Source organism: Leucopleurus acutus (genome assembly GCF_964270905.1).
Source record: "Leucopleurus acutus genome assembly, chromosome: 8".
In the NCBI taxonomy this organism is placed as follows: Eukaryota; Metazoa; Chordata; class Mammalia; order Artiodactyla; family Delphinidae; genus Leucopleurus; species Leucopleurus acutus.
Genome location: NC_139151.1, coordinates 71050377 through 71067937, shown reverse-complemented (window position 1 = coordinate 71067937; position 17561 = coordinate 71050377). Strand labels below are relative to the sequence as shown.

Here is a 17561-nt window from a genome sequence, read left to right as displayed (position 1 = left end):
GAAAAATTGTCTTCCAGGAAAGTGGTCCCTGGTGCCAAAAAGGTTGGGGACCGCTGTCATAGAGCCACTACCAAACATTGCTGCCTTCCTGACAAGCTATAATTGAATTAAGATTTTCTAATTTAATTCAAATAAGAAGCAAAATAAATAAACTGGGTATACATACAATGGTGAGAGTGTGCAGATCTATCTCAGTGATAGGAATATCTTACTATTCATTTTTAAATGTTTTACTTGTGTTTTTAAATGCAATGTATATTTTTTTACATAAATTGATCATGTTATGTGCAATGCCCATTAAGTGATTCACAGATGGTGAAAACTTGAAAAACCATATTTTATAGTTTGTTGTTTTCTTTTACAGTCTTAACGCTTTCCCCATATTCCTTAATAAGTTAGGGCAGTGTCCTTAATTTAGCCTATAGATTGGCAAATGACAAAGGACAGTATAGCTCTTGTATTTTTTTACGGCATCACTAAAAAGTTGAACTTCTTGTGTTCACATAATTTGCTACGTGTGGGTAAGAAAAAACCCAACATACTATTCGTAATGCAGGTGTTCTTTATTTTTCACATACCATGTATAATATAGACATGACAATGTATTTAAAATATGTGGGGAGTGGATTCTTTTATATTGTGAAATAACAGAAAAAAGTGCATAAATCGTATATGATTGTTTAACAAATAATTGTAAAACCAACACTTGTGTAACCAGTTGCAACGTTAGAAACTAGAATGTTGCTGGTATTCCAGAAGTCCCCAGTGTACTTCTCCCTTACCATAAATCTCTCCTCCCTCCATGAGTAACCACTATTCTAACTTTTGATAATCCTTTCCTTTTCTTTGAAGTTATACCCTTATGTAAGCATTCTTAAACAATGTAGTTTAGTTTTTCATGTTTTTGAACTTTATGTGAATGGAATCGTTGTATGTATTTTTGTCTCTCCATTTGCTTAACATTATGTTTCTAAGTTTCAGCCATTTTTTATGGTTCTAATTCGTTCATTGGCATTGATGTACAGAATTCCATTGAATGAACTACAATATAATAAATAAACATTTGGTCTTTGTCCCTGGTTCCTGTCATACAACTCCTAAAACTCTTGGAATCTCCAGACCATTGTCTTTTTGTATGCTAATAAGATGACTGTTGTCTGGGATCCCTGGATAGTTTCTGGATGAGGGCTGGTTGCTAGAAAGACCAAGGTGTGACTGCAGGTTTGGAACTTTGAACCCTACCCCCTGACCTCTGGGGAAGAGAGAGGAGCTAGAGATTGAGCTAATCAATGACCAGTGATTTAATCAGCCACACCTATGTAATAAAATCTCCGTAAAAACTCTTTTTTAAAAAAACTTGTTATTTTATATTTGAATATAGCTGATTTTTAAAAAATATTTATTTAGCTGCGCCCTGTCTTAGTTTTGGCATGCAGGATCTTTAGTTGTGGTATGTGAACTCTTAGTTGCCTCATGTGGGATCCTCGTTCCCTGACCAGGGATTGAACCCGGGCTCCCTGCATTGGGAGCATGGAGTCTTAACCACTGGACCACCAGGGAAGTCCCTGGAATATAGGCGATTAACAATGATAGTTTCAGCGCACAGCAGAGCGCCTCAGCCATACGTATACATGTATCCATTCTCTCCCAAACTGCTCTCGCATCCAGGCTGCCACATAACATTGAGCAGAATTCCCTGTGCTATACAATAGGTCCTTGTTGGTTATCCATTTTAAATACAGGAGAGTATACAGTTGATGCCAAACTCCCTAACCTTTCCCTCCACCCTTCCCCCCGGTAACCATAAGTTTGTTCTCTAGGTCAGTGAGTCTGTTTCTGTTTTATAAATAAGTTCATTTGTATCATTTCTTTTTAGATTCCACATATAAGGATATGTGATATTTCTATTTCTCTCTCTGACTTACTTCACTCAGTATGACAATTTCTAGGTCCATCCATGTTACTGCAAATGGCATTATTTCATTCTTTTTAATCAATGACTAGTGTTTTAATCAACCATGCCTATATAATAAAATCTCTGTAAAAACTCTTAAATGATGGGTTTCAGGGAGCTTCCAGGTTAGTGAACACACTGGGGTGCTGGGAGGGTGGTACTTCAGAGAAGCCATGGAACCTCCGAGCATTTTCCCACCCCCAACTTTGCCCTATACATTTCTTCCATTGGTTGTTCCTGACTTGTTTACTCTATAATAAAATGGTAATGGTAAGTAAGCTATTTCATGTGTTCTGTGAACCTTACTAGCGAATTATCAAACCTGAGGTGGGATCCTGGGAGCCCCTGATTTGAACCCAAGTTGGACAGAAGTGTGGGTAACCTGGGTATCCAGTACTTGAGACTGGCATCTGCAGTGAGAGCAGTCTTGCGGGACTGTGCCTGTTAACCTGTGGAGTCTGACATTAACTCTGGGTAGTGTCTGAATTGAATTGAATTGTGAACATCCATTTGGTGTCTGGGAGAGTTGGAGAACTGGTTGTTGGTGTGGAAAAACCCGTACATTTGGTATCAGAAGTGATGTGTGTAGAAAGAGACCATCAACGTATTCTCCTTCATCCGTGTTTGGACAGGTGAAGATTAGGGTTATTTCCTATTTGGGGTAATATGTGCAATGTTATTTGAAGGTTCTTATGTACATATTTTGTGCACATATGCATGAATTTCTCTAGGGTATATAAAATGGAATGTAATTGCTGGGCCATAAAGTAAGGGTATCTTCAATTTTTCTATATATGATCCGTTTTCTTTTTTTAAAAAAATATTTATTTATTATTCATTTTTGGCTGTGTTGGGTCTTCGTTTCTGTGCGAGGGCTTTCTCTAGTTGCGGCAAGCAGGGGCCACTCTTCATCGTGGTGCGCGGGCCTCTCACTATCACGGCCTCTCTTGCTGCAGAGCACAGGCTCCAGATGCGCAGGCTCAGTAGTTGTGGCTCACGGGCCTAGTCGCTCTGCTGCATGTGGGATCTTCCCAGACCAGGGCTCGAACCCGTGTCCCCTGCATTGGCAGGCAGACTCTCAACCACTGCGCCACCAGGGAAGCCCCTCTTTCTTTTTTTAATATTTATTTATTTATTATTTTTGGCTGTGTCAAGTCTTAGTTGTGGTATGTGGGATCCTTTGTTGTGGCATGTGGGCTCTTCGTCGCGGCATGCGGGATTCTCTCTAGTTGTGGCAAGCTGGCTCCAGAACACATGGGTTCAGTAGTTGCAACAAGCATGCTTAATTGCCCCGCGGCATGTGGGAATCTTAGTTCTCATACCAGGGATCGAACCTGCATCCCCTGAAGGCGGGGATTCTTGGAAGGCGGATTCTTAATCATTGGACAACCAGGGAAGTCCCTGATCTGTGTTTTCTGAAACAGTTGTACCAACTTAGATTTTCCCATTGTTTCATATTCTTATCACTTAGTATTCTAAGATTTAATTTTTTTCCCCAGGGTTATGTGTGTTGTGGTATCTTACTGTGGTTTTTTTTAAAATTTATTTTGTTTATTTTTATTTTTGGCTGCGTTGGGTCTTCGTTGCTGCACGTGGGCCTTCTCTAGTTGTGGCGAGTGGGGGCCACTCTTCGTTGCAGTGTGCGGGCTTCTCATTGCGGTGGCTTCTCTTGCTGTGGAGCACGGGCTATAGGAGTGTGGGCTCAGTAGTTGTGGCATGTGGGCTCAGTAGTTGTGGCTCGCGGGCTCTAGAGCACAGGCTCAGTAGTTGTGGTACACAGGCTTAGTTGCTCTGCAGCATGTGGGATCTTCCCGGACCAGGGCTCGAACCTGTGACTCCTGCTTTGGCAGGTGGACTCCTAACCACTGCGCCACCAGGGAAGCCCCAGAATTTTTTATTACATGTATTATTAGTTGGTGGATTTCATGTGTTTGAATGTGTTAGTGTAAATATTGCTTTTTTGAAGACTGCTTTTTCTAACTATTCCTTGTGGGTATATGGAAATATAATTGATTTCTGTATCATATCCAGCAATCTTGCTGAACTCTGGCATGTAATTCTGTTAATTATCTGCATATTCTTTGGAGTTTTTACTTTATCTGTATGTAATGTTGTTTCTTCCTACGTGATCCTAGCTCTTATTTCTTTTTCTTGCATTTCTGTGCTGTCTAGGAGTCTATAAAATGTTGAATAAAAATGGTGGTGGGCATCCTGGTTTTTGTTCATAGAGGGAAAGCTTTAAAGGTTTTACAATTAATTGTGATTTTTGTTGATACTTACCAAATAAGGAACTTCCCTTCTGTTCATAGTTGGCTAAGAATATCTGTTGTGGTGAATATATGCTTTTCCTAATTTAATTCTTTAATTATTGATGTGGTAAAATTGCATTTTGTATTTACTACTAAGTTTGGTTTGCTGTTATTTTTGTTTATTTTATTTTATTTTATTTTTTTGCGGTATGCGGGCCTCTCACTGTTGTGGCCTCTCCCATTGTGGAGCACAGACTCCGGACGCGCAGGCCCAGTGGCCATGGCTCACGGGCCCAGCCGCTGTGCGGCATGTGGGATCCTCCCGGACCGGGGCACGAACCTATGTCCCCTGCATCGGCAGGCGGACTCTCAACCACTGCGCCACCAGGGAAGCCCGGTTTGCTGTTATTTTGTTTAGAACTTTTTGTGTTTATGTTCATTAGTAAGATTGGTTTATAATTTTCTTGTCTCATCCTTGCCTGGTTTTGTTATCAAAGTTAGAGTAATTTTATAAAATGTTTGGGGAACATACCTTCTTGTCTGTTCTCTGGAAGGGTTTGTGAAAGGTTGTTATTGTTTATTATATGAAGCCAGTGAAGACATCTGGCCTTGCAGTTTTCTTTGATGAAAAAATTTTTGGCAACTAATTCAATTTTTTTAATGGTTATAAGATTATTCAACTTTATATTTTCTATTTGAGTCAGTTTCAGTAAGTTACTGTCCTCTAGGAATTTGTCTACATTTTAAAATTTATTTGGTTAAACTTAATGATATCCTCGTTATCTTTCTAATGTCTACTGCATGTGTTGGATGTCCCTTTTTTATTCTTGCTATTGTTTTTTAAAAAAATAAATATATTTATTTATTTATTTTTTGGTTGCATTGGGTCTTTGTTGCTGCGTGTGGGCTTTCTCTAGTTGCAGCGAGTACTCCTCCGGTGTGCAGGCTTCTCACTGCAGTGGCTTCTCGTTGCAGAGCACGGGCTCTAGGCGCACGAGCTTCAGTAGTTGTGGCACACGGGCTCAGTAGTTGTGGCACAGGGGCTTAGTTGCTCTGTGGCATGTGGGATCATCCTGGACCAGGGCTCGAACCTGTGTCGCCTGCATTGGCAGGTGGATTCTTAACCATTGTGACACCAGGGAAGTCCCTTGATATTGTTTATTCCTGTTTTATTTTCTTCTTGATCGGCATCACAAGATATCTTAGTGTTTTCAAAAGAACCAACTTTCAGTTTTGTTGATCTTCTCTGTTGTATATTTTTGGTGTTTTGTTTTGTTTTGCTTTGCTTTGGGGTTGTTGGTTTTTTTTTTTTTTTTTTTTTTTGCTGCACCACATGGCTTACAGAATCTTAGTTCCCCAAACTTGGGGCCTCCTGCAGTGGAAGCTTGGAGTCCTAACCACTGGACTGCCAGGGAATCCCTCTGTTGTATATTTATATATTTTTTGTATATTTTTTATGCCACTTAATTTCTTCTGTGGTCTTTATTCCCTTTCTTCTACTTTTATTTTGGTGTTACTTTTCTACTTTCATGAGATGGATGCTTAGTTCATTAAGTTTTCAACCTTTCCAGTTTTCTAGCATCATTTAAAACTCTAAATTTTCCTTTATCTACTGTTGCATGTATCCAGCAAATTTTGCTATGATGAATATTTTTTTCCTTTATCTGTGTGTTTATTATCAGTTTAGTATAAAATTAGGTTTAGTATAACTTTTAAATTGCTATTGCCTCAACATGAGTAAAGGTAAGTGTCTTTATTCTTTTGTGAATTGCTTATTCAAACTCTTTGTCCATCTTTCCATAGGGTTGTTTTCCTTTATGGGCTTTATGTTATATATTACTAAAATAAGTTCTTTCTCTGTGATATGAGTAGCAAATGTTTTTGCTCAGTTTGTTTTTTCATTGACATTTTTAATAGTCAAGTTATTTTTATTTTACTTTTCAGCACCTAGAACAGTGCCTGATTCATAATATACACCCAATGAATATTTCCTGAGGAAATGAATAAATTCAGTGGTGCTTGTTTGCCAAACAAAAGTTATTTTTTAAAATGTTTATGTACTTGAATTCTCTTATGGCTTCTAGGTTTTTGAATCACATTACAGCAGCCTTTTTTATGCTGGTGTTATGTAGGAATTCTCTGTTTCTTTGGTTTTATGATTCTTTTTTTAACAGTTAAATATTTAATCTCTTTGTAATTTATCCTGTGTGGTCGATTGTGAAACATTTCTCTATGAAATGTTAACAGTTTTCTAATTGTAAAAAGATTAATTGGAGGGACTTCCCTGGTGGCTAAGCCACTTCCAGTGGCTAAGACTCTGCACTCCCAATGCAAGGGGCCCCGGGTTCAATCCCTGGTCAGGGAACTAGATCCCGCATGCCACAACTAAGAGTTTGCATGCCACAACTAAAGATCCCGTGTGCAACAACTAAAAGATCCCGCATGCCACAACTGAAGATCCCGCCTGCTGCAACGAAATTCCTGCATGGTGCAGCTAAGACCTGGTGCAGCTGAGACCTGGCACAGCCAAATAAATAAATGTTTTAAAAAGATTAATTGGAAATTATGTACTTTAAAAATACAAAAGTTACAAGGGATGATAAGGCCTTTGTTAAAAGGTTGTATGTTATCTATGGGGCATAAAAAAATAAAAATTTTCTTCTCCTGAAAGATAACTAATGGGCAATTGAGATATGTTACTGACTTGAGGGAAGGGGTAACTTTTGGTAAAATAAACTTTTCCTTACCATCCAGAAAGTAATGATGCTTGTTCACCGTGCTTTTTGTTTCTTTCCTCATAAAGCCTAATCTTGTGTTGTCCACTAGCCACCTTTGTGTTGAGCACTTGGTGTGTGGCTAGTCTAAGTTGAAATGTGGTTAGTGTAAAATATATACCAGATTTTGAAGACTTAGTATAAAAAAGTGAAAGTACAGTATCCCATTCATTTTTTTACATTGATTACCTCTTTATAATATTTTGGATATATTGGATTAAACAAAGTTTATTATTAAAATTAATTTCATCTGTTTCTATTAATGTAGCTATAAAAAAATTTAAATTTCTATGTGACTTGCATTCTATTTCTGTTGAACAATGCTACTCTAACCTTATCTCATCCAAAACCTGGACATTCTTCTTTTTTGTCTTTTTGACAGATTTGTATAGTGCCTAATAACAATGCACTTGATTATTATTATTATTGTTATTTTGGTCATGTGAGTTCTTTCCCCCTCCATGAATCAATTAGAGATAGAATATGCTTTTCTAATGCAGTTTGTCTGTCTGTTTGTTTTTAAGCACAGATGGAGCCCTGCTCTCCTATTTTTACTTTTCTGTTGCCACCTCTCTCCCTCCTAGTTTTCAAGATAATTTTCTCCCACTTCTTGTTTGTTTGTTTTTTTAGGTATTTATTTGGCTGTGTTGGGTCTTAGTTGCAGCACATGAGATCTTCGTCGCGGCATTCAGGATCTTTCATTGTGGCATGTGGGCTCAGTAGTTGCAGTGCATGGGCTCTCTAGTTGTGGTGCATGGGCTCAGTAGTTGAGGCATGCGGGCTCTCTAGCTGTGGCAAGCGGGCTTTAGAGCACGCAGGCTTAGTTGCTCTGTGGCATGTGGGATCTTAGTTCCTCGACCAGGTATCGAACCCTCGTCCCCTGCACTGGAAGGTGGATTCTTAACCACTGGACCACCAGGGAAGTCCCACCACTAGTTTATTCTAAACTCAACCACGTGATTTTTCAGTTTTAGTTGAATTACTAATAAATGAGTTCTTTCAGTCTGTTTGTTTCAGAGTTTAGTTTCTCTGATAAAAGAAATGGTGTCTTAAGTTCTCTAGTCATTGATGCATTATGCATTCATTCAACAACTGTAGTATAAGTTTGAGAGTAGAGGGTAAATAAAATAAGAATTCATGCCTGCAATGAAATTATAAATTTGCTAGTCATCTGGTGATAATTAACTGATAAATTGATACATATTATAGCTAAATAGCAGTATTAACTACTTCATGATAGAATTAAAAGAAAATTTATTAATGCAGACAGAAATAACCCTAGGATTGAGGAAGAAAGTTGGTATTTATAAAGGATAAGATGTGTCTAGACACTTATTGATTACACATAACTGTTAACATAAAAATATATTGTAGTGAATTAGCACTGCCTGGATTTGGGTCCTAATTTCACTACTTGCTAGCTGCTATGAGCTTGGGCAGATTATATGTTTGTATACTAGGGATAATAATAGTAGCTACTTAATAGAATTTGTGAGGATTAAATTAGTTAAAATATTTTGCAATTTTTGAAAATATATGCAATTTTTGCAAATTTTTGCAAAATATGCAATTTTTGGCATATAGTATCTATATATCTCCAAACACAGGTCTATGTATAGATAGATGTAGATATTTTCTAGAGTTTTAACAAACATTTAACTGCAGTCTTCATAATTTTATTTTTAGTAGTGGCATAATATTCAATCCATGGAGGTACCATAATTTATTTTTCTTTGAGATTCATTTTCATTTTAAAGGAGAATATTGTTGAACTCAAATAATTGTTTTTCCATTTTCTTAGGTTCTTGAATTTTAAGATCAGAAAGCATTTAGATGGGTAGCAGGACTGACTTGTTTTATTTTTGTCTGAGATTTAAATTTAAATTGTAAATGAATGTTAGAAGAAGCCAAGAGCTTTTAAACTAATTCACTTGGGTCTGCAAATGGTATCCAAAAGTTTAACTGAATAGTTTAATTGACCTCTTTTGAAGAATTTTAAAGCAGCTACAGCCTTGTGATCTGCACTGAGTTACTTTATGTTGGGAAATTTTTGGCAGATGGTATACAATCATCATTCAAAAACAAGTTATATTGTCTTTCCCTGCTTGAATTGGGCGAACATTAGCATGGAACATTTCATTTTGAATGAGCATGTTGGAAGTTATTTCCTGCTAAATGTTTGTCATCAAGTGAAGTTTTATTTTCAAAAATTAATGGAGCATGTTAGTGCAGCAGCCTTAGAAAAATAGCTGAGGCACAAGGTTACTTTTGGACAACCGTTTAAGTCCTTTATTATTATCTGAGTATACATGCATAATAATCTTTTGGGAAACTAAAATACGGTATTTTTTTAAGGCCCAAAACTTTAAAATATGGTATTTAGCTGCTAACAGACAGCTGTTACTGGCTACTTAGAGTTGTATTTACTTTAGCATATACCACTTTGAGTTGGAGCTAGGGATAGAGCAAGCAAATGTATTGGTGATGTATAAAAACATCACCAATTGTATAAAAACACCACAAATGAAATGACTCATTTCTCTTGTCATATATCCATACACTTGTGCCATCTGAAATCCCTTCTCCAAGACTCCAGTAGCCTTCATTCCCTCCTGTTAAAACACATGTTAATTAAATTAAGTTCCATATTTATTAAGCAAGGTGCTTTTAAATGTAGTGGGGAAGAAAAAAATGAACAAACTAGGCTTCCCTGCTTAAGAAGCTTATTTTAGTCTGTCTGGGTAGAGATTCTGTGTTAATCAAAATACTTTTGGTTATCATGGAAAAAAGTAATTTTAAACCGGCTTACGCAAGGGAAGGGATTTATTGGCTTACATAAATGAAAAGACTGGCCTTAGACATGGGTTGGATCCAGATGTTTAATGTAATAGCTAGAATTTATCTAATTTATCTTAGCTCAGCTTTCTTCTGGCTTGGGTTCATTCTCAGGTAATATCTCCTCAAGCGGTGGCAAAGATGGCCAAAACAGCTCCAGCCTTACATCCTATCAGCTTAGCAACCTCAATGATAAGCTTCTTTTCCAAATAGTTCCAGAAATTCTGTAGTTAGCTCTGGCCAGACTTGGATCTTCTGGAGTTGGGGTAGGGTCGAGCGGGAGTAAGGATAGTCCAGCTTAATTCAAAGTAGATGAAACAAAAGAAAGACAAGTGGTGTCCAAAAGTTATAGATTCTACTACCAGAAGAAAGGATGCTGAGCATGCAAAAACAGCATACAAAGTAAAGATAAAAATTTTTAGTTGAGCTAAAAAGATAAATTCTGGTAGGAGCTGCTTAAGTAAAGCCTCAGACAGGAGACTGTATTTTGAATTGGGCCCTGCAGGACAAGTAGAATTTTTCTAAGGCAGAGTAAGTAAAGAAAGGACTTTCTAGGTCACTCATTCAAGAAGTTTGGCAGTGAAAGGAGAAAATTAAATTGAAAGCTACTGGAGTCTAAAGGGGAATGTTCAGATTTTTTACCCTCAGTATGGAGAAAACTTGAGCATTTTTATGGTAGAGGAGCAGAAGCAAGTAAAGGAGAAATTGATAATACAAAGGAGGCAGTCATTGATAAAGAAGGGGAAGTCAATAGGATTAAGGATATAAGTGGAGGGGGCATCCTTAGAAAGGAAAAGGGGCTATTCATTCTCTGAGGATGTGCGAAGGAAGGTAGTAGTAGTGGTAACTGTGGAGGTTAAAACAGAAATTTTCTATTAAATATGTAAGTGGCTTCAGTTTTGTTTTCTAAAAGTAAGAAGAAAAGGTGTATCAGTTATCTATTCCATTCCAAAATGATTTTGTGGGTTAGCAGTTTGACTTGAACTCAAGCTGGGTGGTTTCTTCTGCTGGTCTTGCCTTGGGTCACTCAGGTGGCTGTGGTCATCTCAACTGTGGACAGATGGTCTAAGATGGTGTCTGCACTCACATGCTTGGTGGTTGATGCTGGCTGTTGGCTGGATCTCTTTCTCTTTGTGCTCTCTCATCCTATGTGAGCATTTACATGGCAGTGGCTGCACTCAGGTAAGGAAGAGCTGAAGCAGTTGGGCTTCTTATGATAGGCTTAGAACTCTCACAATGTCAATTCTTTCACATTCTGTTGGTCAAAGCAAGTCACAAGGCCGACTGAGATCAAGTAGAGAAATAGACCCCACCTCTTTATGGGAGGAACAACAAAGTTGCATTGCAGAGCGGCTGTATATACGGGAATGGGAAGAATTTGTACCCATTCCCCCCCACCCAACATTTTATTGTGAAAACTTTCAGTCATGAGGCCAAGCTGAAAGAATTTCAAAGTGAATACCCACATATCTACCACCTAGATTCTACTATTAACATTTTCCTGTACTTGCGTTATCATTATTTATCCATGTATCATCCCTCTATCAATTTATCTTATTTTTGATGCATTTCAAAATAAATTGTAGATATTAGTACTTTTCTCTAAGTACTTCATGCATATTTAGCAAGTCAGTATTCAGTTTTTTCTTTTCACAAAACATTTATATACAGTGATGTGTACAGACTTGAAGTGTACATCATACCTAGTTTTGCAGCCTGCCAGGGAAGGGAAAAATTTGGAATAGCTTTTCAGTGAAATGCCTCAGAAACTCAACTGTAGTTGTATAAAAGAATTGCAGATGATGTCTTTCTTGACTGCCTTTCTTCATGTCATCACTGATAACTTTTTCATTTAGTATACCTCAACACTTAGGATTTTCATTTGTGTTACATTAATTTGAATTCACTTTGGAATTTCCCTACATACTTTCATTAAGCATTTATTGAGCACATATTGTAGATAAGCACTGTACTAGAAAAAGGATGTAAACAGGAGCACTCTTGCTTTATATTCAAACTAGGTGTATCTCAAATCAGATCAGATTAACAGTAGATGCCATTTATTTAATGCTTATGCTTAAGGCCAATGATAGACACTTTTATTTGCATTGTTTCATTTTTAATCCTTTGTAATTTGGGAAATAGATACTTTCTCGTATTTTAAAAGTTAGGAAACTAGGCATGTGGAAAAGTTATCACTTGCCCAAGGCCTTACAGCATCATAAATAAAGGTGATATGACTCCAGGACCCACATTTAATCCCTGTATCATATTGATTAGAAGCAGGAAATATACCCTCTGTTGCACAGTAGATAACTAACCCTTTAATTGGTCATTTTGCTTCATAGGGTAGTCTTGATCTGAATTAAGTGTTTATTTTAAATAGAGGACTATAAATGTTTATTAACTGATCATGAGAAAGTTTACTAAACTATCTTCTAGTTTATGAATAGATACTTTAGCAATTGGAAAAGGAGAAATTTTAGTATCATAACTATTGATTTAACTGCAGATAATTAGAATAGAAGTGTGATCAGAACTATGTGACAGATGCAGCCATAATTTAACCTTTGAGTGCAGTATTACAGTTTCTTATAGCCTTAACACTTATCATATTATTCTAATCTATGTTACAGTATACATTTTTAAAATTTCTAGAATATTATAAGCCCTAAATTTTTTATACGATGATTTGATAAAATAATAGTTACTTGATTTTATTTACTAGGTGTTGAATACTTTTATTGCTAATTGGCTTTTGAGCAATTTTACAAATAGTAAAAGATTGAAACCATTTTGACTTGCTATTTGCATAACAGTAAACTGTGTCTGAACTCTTGAAAATTTGTGACTAGCACTTAAGCCATTTTATGCCGAGAATTCTGCCAGAAGTGCAACTGGTTAATGGCAGCCAGTGTGACAACTGAAGTGACAGCTTCTTGAGTTCATTTACTGTGTTAGCTTTCCTGTTAGGTCAGGGAATGGGATAAAGTCATGTATGTCTAAACATGTCTCTTAACCCAACAGTGTATAAGGTGTTCTAAAAGTGTTCCTTCACCAAGATTTTCCCTATTTCATTTCATTTCGTGGTATGTTTGTAAGTGGCATTAAATCCTAAATCATATGTGGTAGATTACAAACAAAACAAATTCGTGTTTTAAAAATCTAATCGAGTGTTATATTTATTTTTACGTGCAGGTCTTGCTATTTTGGAAGCTACAAGAAAAAAAATAGATTGGAGAAGGTTTGGTCTTTTAAGTGGACATGGCTCAGATATCCAACAACAATGGGTTTAAGCAGTGTTCATCTTCACATCTGGAACCAACAAGAACAAAAGATGTGGGCAAAGAAGAAGCATTACAGATGGAAGCAGAGGCTTTAGCAAAACTGCAAAAGGATAGACAGGTGACCGATAACCAGAGAGGCTATGAGTGGTCAAGCAGCACCAGACAAAAAGCACAAGTTTATAGCAAACAGGATTATGATCTCATGGTGTTTCCTGAATCAGATACCCAAAAAAGAGCAGTAGATATTGATGTAGAAAAGCTTACCCAAGCTGAACTTGAGAAACTATTGCTGGATGACAGTTTTGAGACTAGAAGAACACCTGTATTGCCAGTTACTCCTGTTCTGAGCCCTTCATTTTCAGCACAGCTGTATCTTAGACCTGCTATTCAGAGAGGACAGTGGCCACCTGGATTATCTGGGCCTTCCAGTTACTCTTTACCTTCTGTTTACCAGTCAACTTACAGTAGTAAACAGACTGTATTCCAAAATGGCTTCAATCCAAGAATGCCTACTTTTCCATCCACAGAACCTATATATTTAAGACTTCCAGGGCAGTCTCCATATTTTTCATATCCTTTGACACCCACCACACCCTTTCATCCACAAGGAAGCTTACCTATCTATCGTCCAGTAGTCAGTCCTGACATGGCAAAGCTGTTTGACAAAATAGCTAGTACATCAGAATTTTTAAAAAATGGAAAAGCAAGGACTGATTTGGAGATAACAAATTCAAAAGCTACTATCAGCAATCTACAGGTGTCTCCAAAGTCTGAAGATATCAGTAAGTTTGACTGGTTAGACTTGGATCCTCTAAGTAAGCCTAAGGTGGACAGTGTAGAGGTATTGGACCATGAAGAAGAGAAAAATATACCAGGTTTGCTAGCAGACGATCCTTGGGATGCTGTTCTTCTTGAAGAGAGATCACCAGCAAGTTGTCACCTTGAAAGAAAGGTGAATGGAAAATCTCTTTCTGGGGCAACAGTAACAAGAAGCCAGTCTTTAAATATTCGAACAACTCAGCCTACAAAAGTCCAGGGCCAAATATCTCAGGTATAGTCTTTTCTTACTCACTTCTCAAACTTAGTGTAACAGAGAATTCATATTTGTGTACATAATTTATTTGGTAAAAGAAACATTTTTTATGTTGAATATTGTTTTCTTAAGTATACTGTGAATGTTAGATTGTGTGGAAAAGGATTAAATGTGTTTAGGCAAATTGAAAAAAAATTTTTTAAATTAAAAATTAAAAAAAAAAATTTTGGCTGTGGTGGGTCTTTGTTGCTGCATGTGGGCTTTCTCTAGTTGCGGTGAGCAGGGACTACTCTTTGTCACAGTGCACAGGCTTCTCATTGTGATGGCTTCTCTTGTTGCAGAGCATGGGCTCTAGGCACGCAGGCTTCAGTAGTTGCAATGTGTGGGCTCAGTAGTTGTGGCATGTGGGCCCTAGAGTGCACGGGCTTCGGTAGTTGCGGCTCATGGGCTAAGTAGTTGTGGTGCGCAGGCTCTAGGGCGTGCGGGCTTCAGTAGTTGCAGCACGAGGGTTCAGTAGTTGTGTCTTGTGGGCATAGTTGCTCTGCGGCATGTGGGATCTTCCCAGACCTGGGATTGAACCCGTGTCCCCTGCAGATTCTTAACCACTGCGCCACCAGGGAAGTCCCAGGCAGATTGAAAAATTGCTTACTATTAATATTATCTTTTCTAGGATTGTGGATTTTGAAAACCTATAATCAAGGATCTGGCTTTCACTGATAGGCATTAAAAATAATTTTTATCTGTCTCTCCTTGTCCATTCATTATATGTGGTCCTACTTTCTTTTCCTTATTGCCTTTATTTTTCAGGGTAAATAAGGAATTTTGGTTTTTAACCCCATTATAGAAATTCTCATGTATATTGTTTTGTTGTTTTTAACCATGAATGAATGAATGAGTAGAAGAAAGGGAGGGAGGGAGGAGGGAAAGAAGGAAGTGAGGGAGGGAGGAAGGAAGGAAGGAAGGAAGGCCCCAGAGAGATGGGAGAAAAGCCATTTAAAGGACTCTCTTTAAACACCTGTATTGATATAAGTGAAGAAAAGAACTGTAGTCTATATAGCATAGTTGCTGAGTTCATACAGTCTTACTGTCTGGAAAAATTAGTTAAGGGTGCCTGGGACAGGATGTCTTCTCTTAGAAGAGAGGCAGCAGGGTTTAGACTTCTCCTTTCCATAGATAGTATACCACTGAAGATTTGTATTTTGCTCTTATGGTATCTGTGGATTCTAGGAATGTTTAAGCCTCATTCTTACCTTAATGTGAATCATATCATTCAGCTAATTAGATCAGCATTTGGCTACTGTTTAGGCACTGAGATTCAACTAGCATTTAGGGGAGGATAAGCAAATTTTGCATGATTTGGATGGGTTTATGTTGAATTGTTGATTCTTAAAAACCATTTTAGATGTCTTGGGAGAAAAAAGCAGATATTAAGAAGGTTAAGAAAAAAGGATGAGGATTTCTTTGGATAACACAATCAGAACCCAGAAAAATCTTAACCAGTGCAGTGTTTTCCAAATGTATTTTGACTACCGCTCCCCACTAAGAAATACCTGTTATTAAGGTCTCTTAAGCTTTTCAGTACTGTTTACAAATTTAGTAACAGAATTTCTTAACACCTTTCAATTTAAAAGTCACAGGTTAATTTCACAGTTTAAATTGGAATCATAAATATTTATTCTAATGTCATATTATTTACTCTTAATATTCTATGTCATCTTGTCATGATTTTTGTCTTTGTATTTACAAATAACAGTCATTTCCTAAAGTATTTGAAAGGAGAAGGGAAAACTTTAAGCCAAATCAGGAAGTGTGGGCGGGGGGCTTATACCTAGTAGTGGAGCTGCTGGTTATTCTATGCTTAGCTTTTTGAGGAACCAGCAAACTCTTTTCCATAGTGGCTGCATCATTTTACATTCCCCCCAGCAATGTATGAGAGTTCCATTTCTTCACATGCTTGCCAACACTTGTTATTTGACAGTTTTTTGGATTATAGCCATCCTGATGGATGTGAAGTGATATCTCATTGTGATTTTGATTTTGATTTCTCTGTTGACTAGTAGTGTTGAGTATCTTTTCATATGATTATTGGCCACTTCTGTATCTTTTTCGAAGAAATGTCTATTTGTCATTTGCCCATTTTAAAAATTGGGTTGTTCATAGCTTTATTCATAATAGCCAAAAAGTGAAACAACCCAAAATGTCCATCAGCTGATGAATGGGTAAAAGCAAAAGCGGTATGTCTGTACAATGGAATATTATTCACCCATACAAAGGAATGAAGCCCTGATATATGCTGCAACATGGATGAACCTTGAAAACATTGTAAGTGAAAGAAGCCAGACACAAAAAAACATGTATGATTCAATTTATATGATATGTCCAGAAAAGGCAAATCCATAGAGAAAGAAAGCAGATTAGTGTTTGTTGGGGGGGTTGGAGGAAAGAGGGAATGGGGAATGGTTGCTTAATGGGTACAGGGATCTTTTTGGGGGGGGGGTGATGAAAGTGTTCTGGAATTAGAACATTTCAGTGTTCTTACCGTAGTGGTGGTGGTCACATACCATTATGAATGTACTGTGAGCCAACAAATTGTACATTTTTAAATGGTTAATATGGCAGTTTTTATGTTCTATGAACTTTACCTCATTTTTTTTTTTTTTTTTTTAAAGGAAGACACTGGTCCCCCTGATCCTCCCATCTTGCTCAGGCCAGGTTACTGCCGGATTCACATTTGGGTCAGTGTTCCAATAGAGAGACCCCTCTCTAACTGTGGATCTCCTTTTTATGGATTTAGCATGAAGGCATGGTGTTTGACACCGTGTAGTCTGGATTAGGGGTATCAGAAGTAGTTTGGGAAGGGCAGCTGCCAGTAACTGGAGACCTCAGGAGCTAGGGAAAGTTGCAGTCTCTGCTATCAGGGAAAAAGAAGCCCCTGGTCCTAAAGGGAGCTGAGTTTAGGCTCAGCCCTCCCACTGGTAGAAGGCAGAGCCCCTGATTGTCCAGGCAACCCAGAGTGAGCATCCAGGTCACTTTCAAATAATCCTCCTGCTCCTTGCATCACACCTTCATGGGTATGCATTTGCACCTCTACAATATATGCATTGTAGCCACAATACATAGGTTATCTTGAATTTAATAAAATATTTATAAATGACTTTGGTTTATTTCATTATCTCTGGATCTCTAATTCTAACTTTCCCAGCAGTGGAAATTCATTTATTCACTAAGGGAAATAGATTATTCCAGATGAGCTGAAATTACCATTCCAGGTGAACTCTGGTTATCATCTTAAACAAGTTGAGGTTTCTGGGTCTACCAGAATTACTTGCTATCAATGATCCAAGACTGGACTCAGAACCTAAGAGCTACATGCTTTTTATCTGTGCTGTAAATGTTCAAACTGAACTCTTTTTTTTTATAATCACTGAG

At 37.5% G+C, this 17561-nt stretch overlaps 1 protein-coding gene across 2 annotated transcripts in view; it reads left to right on the top strand.

Annotated features, from left to right (window-relative positions):
* PIK3C2A (phosphatidylinositol-4-phosphate 3-kinase catalytic subunit type 2 alpha) overlaps nt 1-17561 on the top strand; it is a 99238-nt gene that overhangs the window by 12191 nt on the left and 69486 nt on the right. For both annotated transcript variants that reach the window (XM_082845754.1, XM_082845753.1), the window contains exon 2: nt 13011-14150. In XM_082845754.1, the coding sequence (XP_082701880.1) occupies nt 13077-14150 (1074 nt within the window). In that variant the 5' untranslated portion in view covers nt 13011-13076. The remainder of the gene's footprint in view (nt 1-13010; nt 14151-17561) is intronic.